Source organism: Brachionichthys hirsutus, chromosome 5, assembly GCF_040956055.1.
Source record: "Brachionichthys hirsutus isolate HB-005 chromosome 5, CSIRO-AGI_Bhir_v1, whole genome shotgun sequence".
In the NCBI taxonomy this organism is placed as follows: domain Eukaryota; kingdom Metazoa; phylum Chordata; class Actinopteri; order Lophiiformes; family Brachionichthyidae; genus Brachionichthys; species Brachionichthys hirsutus.
In genome coordinates, this window is record NC_090901.1 from 2,467,801 (window position 1) to 2,488,025 (window position 20,225).

A 20,225-nucleotide genomic window follows, 5' to 3' on the forward strand; every position below is an offset into this window, starting at 1 on the left:
GTGGGGTTTATTTGAACATTTAAAAACAATCCTTAATTCCCAGGCAATGATTTTGATTTGACAAGAACATATATTCAATTTAGTGTATTTGTGTAGTTTAAACAGGCTGTCAAGTCTGAGCCAGTTGATTTGACCACTACATGAACTGACATGACGGATAACTAATGAATGCCTGAGAGAGGGAGAAACATTGATTCGACCTGATGTTTGTGGTTACATGCTTTGTTATAGTCACAGCACGTATTTTGAATATTTATGTAATATTTGAATAGAATGAAGTGCAGTTTATTTGAATATTTCAACAACAACAACAAAAAATCTGTAATTCTTTGGAGTAACCTGGAACCAGAATTTCCTTTGGGATTAATAAAATTCAATCTTATTTTATCTTATCTTCCAAAACAAAAGGAAATGTGCGAGAAATTGGCTGCTATAATCTTTAATATACATTTTGTGTGTTAATAAGTCCAGTACACTCTCTTGTGCTTTAGCCTGTTTGGCAATATATTCAGTAATAAAGGAAGGAAGGACAAAGAGTAAAATTGTTGCAGTGTGTTCAGCTTGCATGGAAGCTCTTGAGACAGGAAGCTGGATTTGGGCTCTTTCCAGGAGGTTATAATGAAGCAAACATTCAATTTCAGCTGACTTCAAGATCTGCCGATTATATAAGAGCGTGCCATTAATGTGGCGCATTGAGTGAGACTGTTGTTGCTGTTTCAGCCCCATGAATATACAATTTCATATCCAACAATGCACAGATGTGTAAGCACTCGTGCACAAATGCATGCAAACGTTAAAAACAAGCACACAGCTGCTGCTGCTGCAGCCTTGGTGCAGCCTTGTCATGAAAACTGAGCTCATTACAAAGTTCCCTTCTGTGTTAGTTTCAAAGTGGCCTCCAATAATGATCAATGCAAGTTTGTTTTAGGAGCTTATTTCCGGGAACTCCAACAATTCTTTTGTGGAATACTAGAAATTCTTCAAAGCAGTTGGAATATTGTATTCCCCAATGCGTTTAAACACACTTACTGAGATCACGCATACACAATTTTAGCATATGTGAGAGCTTGGAGAGTGATATCGACCTTTTACAGCCATAGTCCCAAAAATGATTATTATATATGCATCAAACACACTTGTTGGGGACTCGACTGACTTTTCTCTGATTCCTGGAGACACCGAGTCAGATCTCTGTCGGTTGAGAGAGACCTAAGACATAGAAATAGTCTTATTTTAGGTCAACCCCTCAGAGAAACAGAGGTGTGTGTTCGTGTTTGTGTGTGTGTGAGTGTGTGCGTGTGGGTGGGTGTTTGTCTGAGCTTGTGTGTTTGACTGTATGTGTGTGATATTACAGAGCAGAGTGATACAATCTGAGCCCCCTGCATATAAAAGAAGCTTTCATTCTCCTACCTGCATGCCCACCAAGGAGAGCATCCATACACTGCCACTGTAGCGCGCACACACACTTACACACACAAACACAAGCACACACACACCAGGGATTACGCCAGCAATCAACTGAAATTTCCCTGCAAGATTGCTCCTTGGCCTAGATTGACTTTCATTGTCAAGACGTCAACCCCCTGCTCCTGTCTTATCTCTCCTGAGGACTGGAGCGACTGAAGGGCAGAGAGAAGAAAGATAAGTTACTGAATTTGAAATAAAAGAAGGTCAGCATCATCTGAGATATGCTATATGTGGATATCTTCTTTAATAAGGACAATGTTTGCCATTCAAGTGTAAAATTGTCTTTCTACTCCTCATTTACAATATCATGACGCAGCATAATATACTTACGGTAATTTAACAAGGGCCGACTTACAATCAAGCCGGCTTCCGACAAAACCGTCGTAACCATACGTGGTCTTAAGACGTCAATGACCCCCTGTATTTAGCAGCTCCTCTTTCCTCTTCATTTATATTTTGAGATTGATCACAACAACACGGATCACTGACTAATGCCAGCTGTAAAGGCAAAGGTCATTATCCAGATATGCAGCTACACTCTGAAAGCTAACGCCACGTGTAGTAAATGGTGTTTGTACATTGATGGACCTTGTAGATGGATGGGTAGGCAGAAAATGTCATTCATAAAATATATGCCGTATATACTTTTAGTACTGTTTGACCTTGTTTGAAATGAAATACTTTGTACTGTCTGTCTATAATAGTTGAGGTCTTCTCCATCAGAAGCGATACCTGTAATTGTTGGATTATCGTTCGCTGTTCAGTTTGGTTCTTTCATGGTAAAATGTCCAGTCTATGCAGGGAGGAAGAGTAACCGTAAAAATAAAAAAATGAATCTGGTGATAAACACACAAAAACACACACAGAGTTATAAACTCATGGAAGAGACAGTAAGTAAGTAAGTGAGGTTTATTTATATAGCACCTTTCACAGACAAGAGAAGCCACAAAGTGCTTCACAAAGAACAATAAAACAGATAAAATGACAATCACTGAAGGGATAAGTTAAAATAGGAAGAATGTCCTAAAGAGGCAGCGCAGAATTGTTGAACCAGCAATGAGATTAGGGAAGCTTTTCTGATTCTGTGGCTTGACACGGCTGAGCTCATGTATCAGCCATCTAAGCTGGTTTATCGTGATATAACCAGGGGCAAACACGCACGCACACACACACACACAGACAGATTGACAAGAAGAATGTTTACTGGGAGAACTGGGTGGGGAACAGCGGGGTACCATTCTCAAACCAATGCTATATTCTTCGGTCGTCATGGCCTGGCAAGCGGAAAATACTCTTTTGCTCTCTAGCTGTACAAAACGTCTCCGCTGCCGTCTTTACACTCGATAGCAGCACTTACAAAAGTGTTTCATCATGCAGCGCCGCACAACTTTGTCATTTGTCCTGACTTCAGTTCTCCTCTCTCCTCTCCCAACAGGACTGATGTCCAGATGGTGTCCCTCTCCATGTGTACTCCAGTTCAGCTCTCCCTAACTGCTTCATGGGCCACAAACCTATCAAAGCTTCCACACGCCTCGCAGCACCTGTCCCCTAACCCCCCGCCCCTAACCTTCACCCTCAGGCCCCCACCTCCCTCTCCCACTCTCTCTGCCAAGAATCTCCGCACATTTTGACAATCCCAGCCTTTCCTGAATCCATCATGGTGGTTCGAGTTCCTGCTCTCATTTTGGTCATGCTGTGTCGCGGTGTCTTGGTCTTCATTGGAGACCCACCTCAATCCCGCAGAGAAATCCGTATTGAAGGAGATCTGGTGCTCGGGGGTCTCTTCCCAGTACATGAGAAAGGATCTGGGGTGGAGGAGTGTGGGCGTGTGAATGAGGACAGAGGGATCCAAAGGCTAGAGGCCATGCTATTTGCCATTGACACAATCAATAGGGATCAGTATTTGCTGCCTGGGGTCTCCCTCGGGGTCCACATCCTGGATACCTGTTCAAGAGATACCTATGCACTGGAGCAGGTGTGTGAGCATGGTCGCTGTACGTTAGCTCTGTTTGGTGCTCTGTGGTGGATGCAATCATTTAAATACACGTTTCACTAATGTTTTTTTTTTCATTTCATTTTAAGGCACTATATATAATTATGACAGATGATATTGCATGTTATTCAAAAATCACATTTTATTATTAATTTGCATTGTTTACTGTCAATCTTAAATGGGATTACTTAAAATGTGAACGGCCAGTCCACATCAGAATATATCAACCGTAATTAAAATAAGTAATAATGAAAAATTTCACACAAAACTTTGTTTTTTGCATTATTTTATATTGAATTGAGTCTAAATGTTGCTGGTGTGTTTCCTAGGCTCTGGAGTTTGTGAGAGCTTCCCTCACCAAGGTAGACGACGCAGAGTTCATCTGCCCAGACGGCTCTTATGCTCTGCAGGACGAAAGCCCACTTGCAATCGCTGGAGTCATCGGCGGATCGTTCAGCAGCGTCTCTATACAGGTATTGCATAATCACGCAGGTAAACAAGTATTCATGCACACTCATTTTTTGACACAGAAATTAACATCCATGGTGGCATATAAATATAAAAAAATGCACCATGACCAATTGAACAAAAGCTGACATAGGTGTGACCTCATTGTGCGCATGTGTGTTTGTGTGTGTACTTATTTCTTAGAATTGAGTTCCATCGGTGTTTTTGTGCATCCCTGCAGCTCTTGTCACTGAGCAGGATTATTTGCATAGTTTAACATATAAAACCTCCTCCCATACTCCTCTGTGTCTGCACAAAAGCATCCCCCTATCAGCCCTTACGTCCTGAATTTTCAGCAAATGCCTTTCTGTCATCTTTTTCTTTAGCTCCTGTCTTGTGCATTTCTCTGTTACATTTTTGCTTTCTTTTCTCTCATCCGTCTACTTCTGTCACTTCTCCTTCTTTTTGTGCATTCAGAGGTACTCCTTGCAGCTATTTGGGGAGCGCTCAGTGTAAACTGACCTCAGCGCCCTTCTTCTCCTCCTTCTCCTTCCCGGTGCAGCCATTGTTAACACATCTGCTATGTCTCTTGTCTTTCATCATACATCATTATCCTTTGTTTTCTTGCACCCATTTTTATGCCTGTTGTTTTTACCTGCACTGTTTACGAGACCTGACTACCGCTCTGCTTTCTGATCTCCTGCCAGTGAAGCTAATCCTGCTAGTCCTTCAAGCAGCTCTATTTCGCCTGTCTATTCTTCTAAATGATGAATGGGAATTATGTTTGTGTTTAACCGTGCATAACTAAACTCCAATTTTTGAAATGCATTGATATTGCAGGCATCTTTCCGCCTCATCATTAGCATGTGTATGTGTGTGTGTGTCTCCATACCCGCGTGTATGTGTGTGTGACTTGCATTCCAAGCAGATAACACACAGCAGCCCTCCACTGCACCAATTTTTTCCTCCTTCCTCCTTTTTTTTCTTTTCATCTCTCATATTCATGCCATTCCTTCAGTCTATTTCCCTTCCCTCTCTCTCACATGGAGCTTTCATGAACAGAGTAAACTGTCAGTGTTCCTACAGACAGGCCTCTTAGCCTGCTGGAGATTGTTCAGTGGCGATGGAGCAATGCAGCTACATTTTGCAGAGTGACCTTCAGTGCCATTTAAGTCAACTGCCATCTTTACACTTTAAAAACTACCAGACGTCTGTGCCATCCTTGTGTGTGTGTGTGTGTGTGTGCGTGCGTGTGTGTGTACCGTGAGTGAACAGGCAACACATGTTGACCTGTCCTTGTCCACATTTGCATAGGTTGTTTGTTTTTTCTTTTTTTGTCTAATGAGATTGTGATATATTGTCAAAATGTGCACGTTTCTGCTTATTTGTCAGAGTATATATGTTTTATTGGCCGTGTTTAGAAGCCTTTCGTGCATGTGCAAATATGTAAAGATGTTTTCTGATTTAAAAACTGTAACGAAGAGAACATGTCCAAACTCCAATCACAAGTAAAAGGGAATATTAAATGGATGTCAGTATATCCCAGATGATGTATATCACTTATGCATGAATCAATGGTTTATTGAACTGTGTTTGTATGTGTGTGTGTGAGCACTCCCATGTCCTCTAATTTTTGTGTTGTTCTATGTTCATATTTAGATGCTGTATTTAAATAATCACATTATGCATGAAGGCATTCCAGCAGTAGCCCTCTTAATTATCTTCTGATATCTTTTCTGATGAAATAAAAATAGAAATATTTAAAGGGGATCAGTACGAGAAGTATTTTCTTTGGTTTCATTTAATTTTCCTTTTTGTTTTCTGTTTTTTCCAGTTGTTAGTTTTTGAAAATGTGCCATCATGTGAATCCCAGGAAGACTGTTTGCTTTGAAACTCAGATATAGAGGAAACTAGCAAATTAACAAATCAAATGTTTGATGTAAATTCTAATACTTTAACAGAATAGTTTGACACGCTGCTTTCCTGTACAGACAGTCAATATACTGATACTACACTGCTGACTGTGTGTGTGTGTGTGGGGGGGGGGGGGGGGGGGAGTTAGTCATTTTGGTTTTTGGACGGCTTTCTCTACTCGCTTTGACTCGCTTTGACTCATTAAATGTTGGACACAAGATAAAAGGTTAATTTTTATTTAATGTTTATTTTCGTGGGGTTACCAGTAAATCTTTTCTTTTCCCATGTCACACATATAAAAAATATTTGTTTGGTTGTTGTTGTTTTTATATATAGCACTACTTCTTCTCTGTATCTCCAGTTTCCTTCCCTCGGTGTCTACTTGCATACTTCTTTCAAAGTGCCCCATTTAATTAATTATAAAGTAACTGGTTCTAATGCTGCCACCTCACAAAATATTTGCATTACAAGGAGCTACTTGACTCTAATTCTTCCTGAAGCTTAAAGCAGTTTAATGCTACAGGCCTGGCTGATGCAATGGGCTTTCATTTTATATCTGTAACTAGTGGCCAACACATTACAGAGAAGATTACGAGAGTACAAAGAGATTCAAATGCATCAAATTTGATCCCCACTGCGTACCAAACTGGAATCGTGTACGCAGATCAGGGATGAAGGACAGGCTGTCTGCACAGAATGTAAGGAGACAATATGCTGAATACAAAACACCAGCTATGAAAATATATATACACACTATTGTGGCATATGTTGTCCTGAGTGAAGACAAGCTGTTGATCGCTTGTGGCTCTTCAATAAAACATACTTTTCTAAACTTGTGAATCACCACAATCACCAGAGGGCCTTGAAAAACAGGCATATAAGTGCAGAGAAAACACAGACTGATCTGTCAGTCACAGACAGAGACACAGGATCAGACTAAAAAAGATCATGATGAAATTAAACTCTGAATTAAGCTACATGAATTCAGGAGTTCGTCCTTAAAGTAATTATTAGCTAAATAGTTGTATCACGTTTATATTCCTCGAGCAACAAAATCCATGTTTAAAATAATGTTAGTGCAACAATCAATGTTGCACTAAGTGATTATGTGATTATGTTTCTAAATGCTTTATTTACGTCTGCATTTCTCCCCCTCAGGTTGCCAATCTTCTCAGGCTCTTTCAGATTCCTCAGATAAGCTATGCGTCAACCAGTGCCAAGCTCAGCGATAAGACCCGTTACGATTACTTCGCCCGCACAGTGCCCCCTGACTTCTATCAGGCCAAAGCGATGGCCGAGATCCTCCGATTCTTCAACTGGACATACGTGTCCACTGTGGCGTCGGAGGGAGATTATGGGGAAACTGGCATCGAGGCTTTTGAGCTGGAGGCACGCATGAGGAACATTTGTATCGCCACGTCAGAGAAGGTAAGGTGTGGAAAAGAATATAAAACAGTGTATGAAATTATTTCCACTTGAGCAACAGGGATTAATATCAGAAAAGAACAGTAACAGTGGGCTCTAAATGTGAGATCCTAAAAGTTTGTCTCCATGTTCTATCTGGACTTAGACACAAATGTGGCTTATATTATTATTACACTGGCGCTATCAGCTGTGAAACAGAAAATGAAATCTTATCTCTCAGAACTATACTGGATACTTCCGCGGTCACATTTTCCTCCTCATTTGCTACAGAAAGGCACGGCGGAGTGAGAAGGAAGTCATCATTGCTTGTGTCTTTCTTTGAATGATGGGGATATTAGGTGATGCAGTGACCTCTATTCATTTACAATTGATCTGCCATCAGATTCATTATGTCTCTTTGTCCAGGTGGGACGTTCTAATGCTAAGAAGTCCTATGAAGCTGTGATCCGTCAGCTCCTCCAGAAGCCTAACGCCCGCGTGGCCGTCCTCTTCCTGCGCAGTGACGATGCCAGGGAGCTGCTGGGAGCTGCTGCCAGGCTAAACGCCTCCTTCATCTGGGTCGCCAGCGACGGCTGGGGTGCACAGGAAAGCATTGTCAAGGGGAATGAGATCACTGCTGAAGGAGCCATCACACTTGAGCTGGCAGCCAATCCTCTGCCAGAATTCAATCAATACTTCCTAAGTCTGAACCCTGGGAAAAACCACCGTAATCCTTGGTACAGGGAATTCTGGGAGCAGCGGTTCCAGTGCTCCTTAGATGGTGGAGGAGCAGATGCTGGATTGGGAGGGACACCTTTCCCACCATGTGACAGGGACTTGGCAAAGGACAAGAGTAACTTTGAACCAGAGTCGAAGATTATGTTTGTGGTCAACGCCGTGTATGCCATGGCCATTGCCCTCCATGGCATGCAACAGAGCCTGTGCTTCAACACCACCAAGCTGTGTGACAGCATGAAAGCGCTGGATGGGCGCCGACTCTACAGGGATTACATCCTTAACGTCAGCTTCACAGGTAAAAGCGTGGAGAGAGCGAAACGTCCTCGATAAGTTGTTCAAGGTGGATGAAAACTGGGAAGAAGTCAATGTTGGGGAGGAAAGCAGAGAGATAGCAAAATATATAGAGGGTTGCGAGTGCTGTGCCGAGTTAACGGTCCTCTCAAAACACAGGGACGCCCCCCCCCCCCCAGTCAAAACAGCCAAATCAGTCAACACTAAAGTACTGAGACAAATCCGCTTAATTGCTATGTATCTTCTCAGCCAGGCTGCCATTGACACCTATTACCCATGCGTAATTGATAAGCTGCAGTTAATCCGCCAGCCATATTCTTCTTTCTCGCACTAATGGCATTGTGTGCATTATGATAGCTCCTATAGCGGGTTGCATGTCTGTCTGTCAGTCTCTGTAGGGCTGGGAGAGCGGAGACAGAGGATTGGCTTGACTGGCAGATGGCATACAAAGGCAGCGTTATAAATAAACCGCTGTCTCGGGGACTGGCACAGGTTTAGAGTCGCTTATTCCTCCCCTCAACCGTGACCAGGAGCAAACATCAAAACAGCCAGACAAGCAGGACTAACACGGCAGCTTTGCCACGAGACGCTGGGGAGACGGCAGCAGGGATGCATGGAGAACCAAAGAATGGCATCACCTGGAGAGGGTGGGGGGGGGGGGGGGGGGCTTAAAGATAAGACTGACAGCGCAGACATAAATATGAAAAGAGAGTTTGGGGTAAGGTAAAAAGGGAGTAAGACTGTAAAAGACAGCGAAATAGATGGGGAGGGAAGGAACAAGGCAGCACTGAGGCAATGCTGGGGTGGGACAGCGCAAGGCAAGGCAAGGCTTTGAAATTCCTCATCTTCGTTCCTGCTACAAATCAAAGGATGAGAGTAAGGGGATAGAAAAAGGACGAATGTGAGTCGGATAGAGAGGGAGGGAGAGGAAACTGTCAAGGTGATTTCAGTCTCAAGTTAACGACGGGTTGGGAGAGATGATAACCAACTCCTTATAGGACGCATGCAAAGAGGGAGGGAAGGCGGAGACAGGAGAGGAGAGGACTTTCTCCCCTATATTCTCCTCTCCTGTTCTTCCTCCCTACTTTTCACAACGTATGTATGTCCATGAGGCTGCAGCAAAAGTAGCAGCATGTTCAAGGACCTTGAGTTCTTCACAGCTCTCTGTCAGCGGCAATGGTGACGGCGTGGCAAACAGCTGTGGCTCAAAAAAAAATGCAACGAATCAACGAATGTCGATCGGACGATAACGAGGAAAGCAGCGCAGGCGAAGCGGGAACTGCCGCAGCTTCTGTTTTTTAGTTCTTGGTGAGCATCGCGTCCTCCACCCACACTGCTCCACATATACATATTCCATCGACAGCATGTAAGGAAGGAGTTGAGGTGAGTTGAGGTTGAATGTGGGGTATAAATACTGCAGCATCACCATCCGCAGTGCTCAGTCTGAACCGTAGCAGACGGGAAACCAGCACTGTTTGGTGCTCGCCCACTTCCTCTCTCTCTCTCTCTCATCTCCCTCTCTTACATGCACATGAGCGCTCATTACACACTCATTAGAGTGCGCCAATGTTTGACCTGACATACCCCCCCCCCCCAATGTGCTGATGTATTGCCCCTGCCTTTAACTTTACATTCATAACACAACAAACTGTCTTTAACTGCGATAGGGCGGATTTCTGTCCGCTGAGGTGCAGTTGTGTGTTTCGGAGTGTGTTTTCAGATGCCACGCGCTTCATCTCGTCCCATCTCACTATAGTTGCTATGGCAATGAAGCCAATGCCGTTTGCCAGTTGTTGGAGTGATCGAGTGGATCGCGGGCACTGCTACCTGCCACACGAGGCTGCTTGATATGCTTGTATTTCTTATCGGCATGAAATTGCAGACACAAACCCCCACACTTCTCAAAGCCGTCATTGAACTCCCACCCACCCTCCTCCCCGATGTGCAGCAAGCATATCAAGATGTACACACACACATGCACACAGTCCTCTGTTCAAATAGTGTTGATAGATGTGATATTCCCCTATTTCTGCACTTTTGAGTGTGTGTGTGTGAGCAGAGGCGGCGTGCCTTCAGGGCCATATTGAGCAGAGCGCTTACTGCAACGTTTAGATGCAAGAGAACAAACTTAACTCCTTCTTTCCCTCACTTCCTCTTCACACTCATCCTCTTTCTCTTTCTCCCTGTCCCTCTCATTCTCACTCCTCATCTCTCTGTCTCAAATAAAGAGTGCTCTACTCTTCGGGTGAGAAAGAAGCCGCACAAAGAGACAGCATTCAAAAACAACCCAGCCCACTCAGACTTCACAAGGTTGCTCTCCTGCCTCCACCATCTCTCTGCGCCGGTCTGTTCCTCCACTCCTTCCTTCACTTGGCTCATCCCTACATCCATCTCTATCCGTTTCTTTGTCTCAAGACCTCCCTGCATCCACTTATAGCTCTGCTGCTGTCACATTGGTTTCTAGCTTTTCTCTTTGGCCGCCTCCTCTCTTTTTTCTCGTATTCTTCTCCCTTTTCAAACTTGTCTCTTCCCTCCTTTCTTTGGCCTTATCTTGCCTCTCGGCTCTTCCTCCATTTGAGCAAGTCCTGCTTTTTGCCTGCCCTTTCTCTCTTTTGTGCCCCCTATCGCTCTACCTTTCTTTCTATCAGCTCTCTGCTGCTACACCGGGCCTCCTATGCATTTCTCCCTCTCATTCCTCCCTCTTCCTTCTATTCACCCTGTCTCTCCCTCATTCCCCCGTGGCCTGTTGCTTCATAGCCCAGGCAGCGCCTCCATCCCTGGGGACAGAATCTACTGGGAGAACAAATATAGCTGATGTGATCTGTGTGTGTGTGTGGGGGGGGGGGGGGAGACACAGATGTATGAGGTCATCAACCTCCTTCTGAAGCAAGAAAACGCAGGATAAAAATGGATTTCCCTCCATTAGCATCCAGTGTCATTTGTAGGTCTTTCTTTTACCGTTAGCAGATGTGCTCCTGCCTGTGCGTGGACCTATAAGCAGTGTTTACTTTATCAAATATGCAATTTAATCAGTGATTCAGGGGAATTCATGCTAATCAACGGCCAGCATTTTATTCAGTCACACAAAGAAAAGCCTCTATCGCTCGCTTTTCTTTTCTTTCTATGTTTCTTATTCATTCTTTCACTTTCTGAGCCCCGTCGCCTCCACTCTTTCTGTAGGCGCCTGTAATACCCACAATCCGCCTTGGGCTTTGCTGTTGCTTGACATGGCTGAGAACATAATTAATTTCACAGCTTTTGAATCAAAAGCCTGTTTCCACCCTGTGTCTAATTAAGGTAGCATAATAAGGTGTTTTTCAAGTTAGCTCAAAGGGTAAAGTGTCTTTGGCTTCTTTATAAATAAAAGTTTACCTCGCTTAACTTTGTGTACATTTTCAGTATTGTCATTTGTTCCCAGGAGCCAGCACTTTGGCACATTTGTAAAAAATGAAGAACAAATTTCTCATCTCAGATTAAACAGAAATGTATTCTGTTGTCCACTCAGCATCTTGAAATGTAATTTGGATGAATTGTCTCAATCAGTGGCACCAACAGAGATTTAAACAAAAAACAAAAAGGATTTATTAGAGCATTGGCCAAGTCTTTAATCTTTCATTGTAACTCAAGGGGAAAAAAGGATCAAGATAAGTAGATCACAATTGCTTCTTAATCATCAGTCATCAATTTACATGTCCAGTTTGCAAATATACTTTGGCTCATGACAAAGCAATTATTAAAAAAAATAATAGTAGTTTGTTAGAGTGCAAAAAGCACTATGCTGAAAAACAAAGAAAAAAATAAATAAGAAATTAGGATGCAGATGAGGAATAAAGAGGGTCGGAACCAATATTAGCCTCTAGAATTCAGCTCACCAGACCTGTAAAGTTTAAGAACAGCGCTGAGGGCAAGAGCAGCATCCAGGAGGCGGGATGCTTGTCTCAGCTCTCTGCACTCACCAGACACCAGAGGAGTCTTAGTGGCCTCCCCCAGCTCTAACTTGCACCCTCACACACTTTTCTGATAAGCTGCTTTGTCATGTCAGCAAGGTCGCTGATGTTGGGTGTAGGGATGAATCGCTAGTCCTCAGAGCCTACTGCTCTCTAAATGGGATCTGTTAGAGGCAAGTCAAGGACAATGGAGCACTCTCAAATGTCTTTGTTGGCTGATACTGTTGTCTCTTTAGTCTGCATTACATATAATTACCCCATACAGCTAATTAGGCTTCAGAACACATCTAAGATCCTACTAGGCTGCAGTTAGGATAATTAGCTTGTAGAAAAGTGTTCCTGTGCATGTGTGTTGGTGTCTGAGGGGGGGTCGGGGGGGGCACGCTTGTCTTATCACTCACTTTTATTAGTACACTTTATTATCTGTCGACTTTAAGCATAATGGATTCATAACTATTATTCATCTGGAGTTACTATCAGCACCTTGTTATTAAAATCATTTTCATTTAGCTGTAACCTTAATATTCATCCATTCTATTCAAAGGAGGCTTGACACATAAAATTTCCTGTGACAGAGAGAAAAGATAACCGATAGAGGGTTGTGCTGTCTTTTTGATTTATGGATTTCATAAACCGTACCCCCCCCCCCCCCCCCCTTCCCGCTTCCATCTGACAAGCCGCTCTCCTCTGAACGCATGCGCTTTCACAACTATAGAAAAACTTGAGCCGCTGTCAATGTCCCAAGCACATATACAAATACACACTCGCATACACACAGACACGCCTACAAACCTCGACACATGTTCAAACCCACACGCACCGCTAGCAGCACGGTCAGAGCTTTGGTTTTGTCAGCACAGCCTCGGAGGAATACCTAAACCATCACACCGTAAAGCGATACCTAACACACACATATGCACGCAGACACACGTGCACACGCACACAGTGAACAGCCCACGTTCACTGCGTTTTGGTTCCACTGATCCCAAGCCTGTATCTCCCGTGTTTGCAGACATAGTTTGACCTGTAACTTCTGCCTTTAGCCAATGAAACAGAGAAATGAGCAAGGCAGCACAGCTTAATTAATTGCACAGGTTTTCTCCAGGGTCTCCGGTTTCCTCCCGCCTCCAATAAACATGTGTTTTAGGTGAATTGAACACTTCAAATAGTTTGTAGGTGTGAGTGTGTGCGTGAATGGTTGTCTGTCTCTGTGTGGCCTACCCCGCCTCTCGCCCGCAGTCAGTTGGGATAGGCTCCAGCAACACCCGTGACCCGCAAGGCTGCTCCATCTTTTGACAGGAATGGCGTTAAAGCAGTGACATACCATTTGTCTGAATCAAAACAATCAAGTGCCAACACTGCCTGAAAGGAGTTGTCCTTTTCCCCCCTGCCCATGACAGGGTCGGGTTGTTTTTAATGGTTCCGCATACTAACAATGTCTTCTGTTCCCACATCCTCAGGGTAGATGATAATCCTTTCATAACAACTTGTATACAAACCCATTTGGCCATTTCAGCAGTGTGCCTCCATCACAGGAGAGACCCAGAGGCTAGTTCTCTCCGTGTGTGGGTAGATGTAGCACAGCCCAGAGATTCAGTCCTCTGCCTCCACGCCTATATGACTTCATGGGGAATTTGTTAATGATGCATTTGGTAATACTCTTTGTCGGATCAGAGTTTAGAGCAGCATCTTTTGTCCTTATGTGACCTTAGGGAAGGATTGCAGGTCATTGATACATGCAGACGTCACCAAGCATAACAGGCATTTATAGCCTCTCGGCAAAGACTTTGGTAACGGGCTGGTCCTCAGTAATGAAAACGCTATTGTAATGTCCTTCGCTATCTGTTTTGTTCCTCATGCTTAACTGACCATGCTGTGTTGTTTCTGTCCTCACTTCTGCTTTTGGGAGGAATCAATAATAAGTTTAAATCTTCTTTTTTCACTCAACTTTCTTCTTTTTTCACTCAACTTGTTTCTTTTTCACTCTTTTCGACATTTTCAGCCCCTTTCGCTCCTCCGGGCAGTGAGACAGTCGTCAAGTTTGATTCCCAGGGAGACGGCATGGCCCGGTATAACATCTTCAGCTACCAGCGCTCGGGCGATCGCTACGGTTACATGCCAGTAGGTGATTGGGCAGAGAATCTGAATCTGAGCAATGATCTGATTCACTGGCCCAAAAAAGTGGTGCCCACCTCACAATGCAGTGACCCCTGTGAACGGAATGAGATGAAGAAAATGCAGGCAGGTAGGGGGAAATGTTCCTGGTCTGTCATAGCAACATACCATAGACAGCAGCAATGCCTTTTGAACAATCAACTCTGCCGTCCGTATTGTCTCCAAGGTGAGTACTGCTGCTGGATCTGTACAGCCTGTGAGCCTCATGAATACCTGGTTGATGAGTTCACCTGCGTACCCTGTGCTCCTGGCCAGTGGCCCACTGATGACCTGACATCCTGCTATGACCTTCCTGAGGACTATATTATGTGGGAAGATGCCTGGGCCATTGGCCCAATTACCATTGCCTGCGTAGGGTGAGTGATAAAGGCCCGCCAGCTTGTCATTATTGGGCTGGTCCTCAGAGACAAAGGCTTGTTTGTGTGTTAGCATCGTTTAGCATTCCTCCAATATGTAGAAACCAGTTGCAGACAACTTTCGAGTTTATCATAACAAGGTTACCAATGCATCCTGATTGTCATTGAATTTGTGACAAGTGCTCCATAAGATGCCTTTTTCACAAATGAGCCAATAACTAGCGACCTGCAGATGATAAAGATCTGCCAGTAACTGTTATTGGAGCATAATCAACAGTTGTTGGCTGGAATTGAGAAGTCTGCTTTTACCACGTCATTGTTTAAAATATAATTAAGAAGCTGAAGTGGAAAATCTACCACTAATAAATTTAATGTCTGCCATGCAAGGAAGGAAACTGTGAGAGTCAAGGTAAACCTGACAGAAGGGGTTGGTCCAAAGTGATAGGTTCAATACCAGACACAAGGGGGGTTCGGGTTAGGGTCCATACCTACAGGTAAACTTGTAATAGGACATGGTCTCTTCTTATGTTTTAAACCAACAGCATATGAGCACACATCTTAAACTGTGACCTTGTGACTCCGTTGGCCTTTTTAACTACTTAACTCACCTCCTCCTGTCCACAGGTTCATGTGCACTGGGCTGGTGTTCTGGGTGTTTATCAGACACAATCACACACCTCTGGTGAAAGCGTCAGGCAGAGAACTTTGTTACATCCTCCTGTCTGGAGTCTTCATGTCCTACGCCATGACTTTCCTCTTCTTAGCAAAACCTTCTCCCGCCATCTGTGCCCTGCGGCGTCTCGGCCTGGGCACGTCCTTTGCTGTCTGCTACTCTGCTCTTCTTACCAAAACCAACAGAATTGCCAGGATCTTCAGTGGCGTGAACGATGGAACTGGCGCAGCGAGGCCACGGTTCATCAGCCCATTTTCTCAGGTGAGCGACCGAACCCTCACATCCATCCACCTGCAGACAGACAAGGAGGCATCCTGATGACCTCACCTACTTCTACTCCCTTCTTTTCCTAGGTGTTCATCTGTTTAAGTTTAATCTCTGTCCAGTTGGTGATGGTGTCAGTGTGGTTGCTGCTGGAGGTTCCCGGGACACGGCGCTTCACGTTGCCAGAGCGACGACAGACTGTCATCCTCAAGTGTAACGTACGTGACTCCAGCATGCTGCTGTCACTGGGATATGACGTACTCCTGGTCATCCTGTGTACTGTGTAAGTTTCAGAATCGGTTCAATATGCCGTCACTCTTATGTGAAGGTTTGTTCAATATTTGCGTCAAAGCTCTAAGATAGATTTTACATAAAAAACAACTTATTATTTAAGTTTAGTATTTATAGCAACGATACCTCACCAGAGTACGTATCAGTCATTTCTATGTCGCAATGTTATAATTTAGACATCTGAATCTCATCCTCTAGGTACGCCTTCAAGACCAGGAAGTGTCCTGAGAACTTCAATGAGGCCAAGTTTATCGGATTCACCATGTACACCACCTGTATAATTTGGCTAGCATTTCTTCCCATTTTCTACGTTACATCCAGTGACTACAGGGTATCTTCTTGAACACACACACACACATGCACGCATACACACACATACAAAACAAAACAAAAATCCTAACCACAACAGCTGCACAGCAAACACACACACACAAAGGTTAAAATGCATTTCAGGTTGGCTCGTATTCTTGTAGATAAGATAAGAATATTGACACCGGTATCAACCTTTTCATCTGGCTCTTGGCTAGGAAGTATATCTCGTAAAAAGTCAAATTATTCTTTAAGCCAAAAATAGTTTGAATTAGATTTTATCCCCTTTTTTTTTGCTTAAAAACATTGCCTACACAGATGTAGCAGCAACTTAAATACTGTCTAATCCTTCGAGCGACTGTCCCAGCTGTAAAGTCTTGGGATGGGGAAACTGCTGACACATGTCCAGATTTAACAGCAAAGGGGAGCAAGTGTTCACCTGATCCATACAAATCTTAAGCACCCACACACAAACATTAAGCCCAGCCTTCCACAAACGCGCACAGCTTATTCTATCAGAAGCGAGGAAGAGAGGAATGCTGATGCCTGCCCATTTGATTCCTGTAAAAAAAAAAAACTGACCAGCATGTACAACTACCCGCAAAACACACATAACATACTGTTTACCATGCATGGTATATAAAAACACCGAGATGTTGAAGTGTCGGTTCATAATGTGCTTCTCTATGCAGTACTTATACTTACTTTAATGCAAGTTGATGTTATTCAACCCCGTAACTCAGATACCAAACTAAATCGAACACAGCGGTGATATAGCAACCTGAGAGGGAAACACAACTTTCCAAATGTACTTAAAATTGTGAGTTGCATTGATTTCGCACAATAAATGGCCTGTAATGAAGTTAAAGCTGAGATACTGCAACGTTTGGCCTCTGTGGTGTCAGTTGATGAAGTCTTTTATTGATCCTTTGTGTAATTCTTACCCTCAGGACTGTTCCTGTAGCAAAGTCTGCCAATTAAGAGTTATACGCTCATTTCACAGGCCGCCTTGGTCTGTGTACATACACTGATTGGTTAAATATCTTTTGCTATTTTTGTCTTGCGTTACTCAACTTACTTTGATTATCTCTTAACACAGCTTTTAATTATTGAAAAATGCCTTGTATATATGATCATTATTACAGATGATTACAACAATTCCCACGTCACTTTAGGATTATTCCAGGAGAGTCAGGCTACTAAATTCCTGTCCCCTCCTCTCTCCTCTGCAGGTTCAGACTACCACCATGTGTATTTCAGTCAGCCTCAGCGGCTTTGTCGTCCTGGGCTGTATGTTTGCACCCAAGGTCCACATCATTATGTTCCAGCCCCAGAAGAATGTGACCAGCCATCGGCTTAATCTCAATCGCTTCAGTGTCAGTGGGGCTGCCGCATCATACGCATCTCATGGTAGGTTACATGCGGTTTTCTTATTTTTAAAGCGACAGACCCAAAGAGCACAGCCCCCTTTATATGCTTATTTCCAGCATTCAATTTAGAGCTTAACATACAGAATGCTGTGGACATTATTTAATTTTTTTAGCTAAATAGAGTTTATTTTCTTAGTTTTTTTGTTCATGAGAACAACTACAGGACAGTTTTTTTGAAAAGTCTGGTGATGCTGCATCCTCAGCCAAGGAGCCACTGGATTTCATGTTTCATAAAATGGCTTTGGAAGATGTTGCAGTGATTCTATATTTTGCTGCCGTTATGTCTGGTTTGCACTTGCACCAGCATTCATATTTAAAAAATCACTATCGTGCTGCTTACTTAGAATTTTGGATAGTGAAAGGCAAACACTTGCAGGCATAGATGTACAGGTACGTAAAGGACAAAAAATAAATGTATCATTGAATGTAAAGCAGTCCAAAACAAAAGTCTAAATGATTTCAAAAGTTTTGCTTTTTCCACATAAAATATGGAGTTTCCTATCAATATGCAATTTTTTTACATCGTATATTTAATCATTCTCTATTTCCAACATGAACTTAAATTACCATGAATTTATGAAACGTGTCAAATAAGCATCTCAGAATCTTTCTCTTTACACGTTACATGAGGGAGCAAAAAACTAAACCTGTAACCATGACAACAGGTGAGCACCATGGCTAAACGGCATCATTTGTCTCACTCGATACTTGCAGCTAGAACTGCATCACTTTTCAGGTTATACGGTAGATTTTTGCTCCCTTTTTTTAATACTTTTGGCAGTAATAATCATTAACTAAGAGAATACACAGAAAATTACTTTTCTGTGTATTTATATTTTCCTTCCTTCTCTTTCATTCTCTCTCTCTCTAGCTTCTGTCAGTGCCCACCAAGTCCCGACTGTGTGCAACGGGAGAGAAATTGTGGACTCCACAACTTCCTCCCTGTGACCACAACCAGTCATGTCTAAATCTGCCCCCAATGACTGTTACCCCATCCATGAACATTATGCCCCCCCCTCATGCACACAGCATTTACAGTACACATGTATACACCCAAATACATGCTGACACAAACAAACACACAGACCTTCCTTGTGGACTAGAACTTCATTGTTTCACAAATGTAGAAAGTGTGTAACTATGATTAAATTATTTTCTAGGGATGTACATACATGGAATCAACATTGTTGTAAGTAGAGAAACAAAAGAACAAAAAAACGTTTTTAGGAGACATTTTTGGAGCCTTTGTTTTTGATAGCTTTGTTATGATGCTGTGTAAATAAACATGTGCTTAATAATCATGGTAGGAGGGTGTGTTCCGCACTCTGGGTGCACATTTGTGGCTCTGCTTGCCTCACCTGCAATATCACACATACATTTTATTCCCTTTTTTCTTTTCTTTTTTGCATTGTAATAACTGATTCCTATTGTGTATCTGTACATTTGTATATTATACTACTGAAGGTTCAAACAGCACAAATGTTGACAGTCTTGTAATGCAGGAACGAATGTGGGCAAAAGGACAACCCGAGTTATACGAGACATCGTCCGGACGCACACAAATATCCATCAATCTCCTTGAATGTAGATTTGATAGACTTGCATTGAATCCCAACTTCATATATATAGAAAAAATCAAATAAAAACACTGTGGTTGTTTTTGTAGAGGACAAATCTGTTTTGCCTTTGATATAAATGTTATTGTATTTTATTTCTAATCATTAAATCCCTTTATATAAATGGTCATAGTTCCAGACGTGTGTTCACCAAAGTGACGGCCACTTCCACTCAGGAATGGCTGATTCTTTAGAGAATTGCTCAAATGGATTGATGAACAAAATAAAGATTGGCCTCTTACTTGGTGCCGAGAGACTGTCTGCTTTGCTGAACACATATTGAGTTTTTCTAACTCCAGTGGAATGGTAGCTTATGGTTTCGTGCCCCATAGAAGCAATATGCGGTGATGTATTGAATATGGCTATGTGCCTTAATGTATGTTTGATAGTGCTCCAGGTAGAGGTTGTAAAAGATCGCTTTTTGTGCAATTCCTTGACTGGTTTAAGTAATAGTTTTCCCAACATAGATGTGTCAGTGCAACACTATGTTTTAGTCTTCTGCCATTGATTGTTAACCAGACTGTTAAATCAGTTTCCTGCTCCACTTTATCTTTCTCCAGTTTGAGATTATAAAAGAAATGTGAAATGGATATTTCTGACAGATCCATAGCATTGATTTCGCTTTACACCGTTTACAGATTAGCCGTTCCAATGAAAGAACGACGGGCAGGAAACGCTCCGACGCCATTAAGACAGAGTCAATGACTTGTCAACTTAGTGAAGTGTGCGGTTTACACGTCTGTGTTAAACGCGCTGACGTTGGGAGGGAGAGTGGAGCAGCTGGAATCGGCAGTCCCACAGAGACCCACGAGTGGGAGCGGAGCACACGATGTCAGCTGCTGGCCAATCTCATCTAACAAAGAGATTTTAAGATTAGAATTTATATGCATAACACACGCACACACACACA

The 20,225-nt window shown here is 43.0% G+C and overlaps 1 protein-coding gene across 1 annotated transcript; it reads left to right on the forward strand.

Annotated features, from left to right (window-relative positions):
- Positions 1–3,124: 3,124 nt before the first annotated feature.
- grm3 (glutamate receptor, metabotropic 3) lies at positions 3,125–18,647 on the forward strand. Its single transcript, XM_068739831.1, has 11 exons — positions 3,125–3,442; positions 3,790–3,933; positions 6,980–7,249; positions 7,652–8,258; positions 14,204–14,446; positions 14,543–14,732; positions 15,357–15,666; positions 15,759–15,952; positions 16,159–16,291; positions 17,502–17,679; positions 18,571–18,647. The coding sequence occupies exons 1-11, from the start codon at positions 3,125–3,127 to the stop codon at positions 18,645–18,647; spliced, it is 2,664 nt and encodes an 887-aa protein (XP_068595932.1).
- Positions 18,648–20,225: the final 1,578 nt, after the last annotated feature.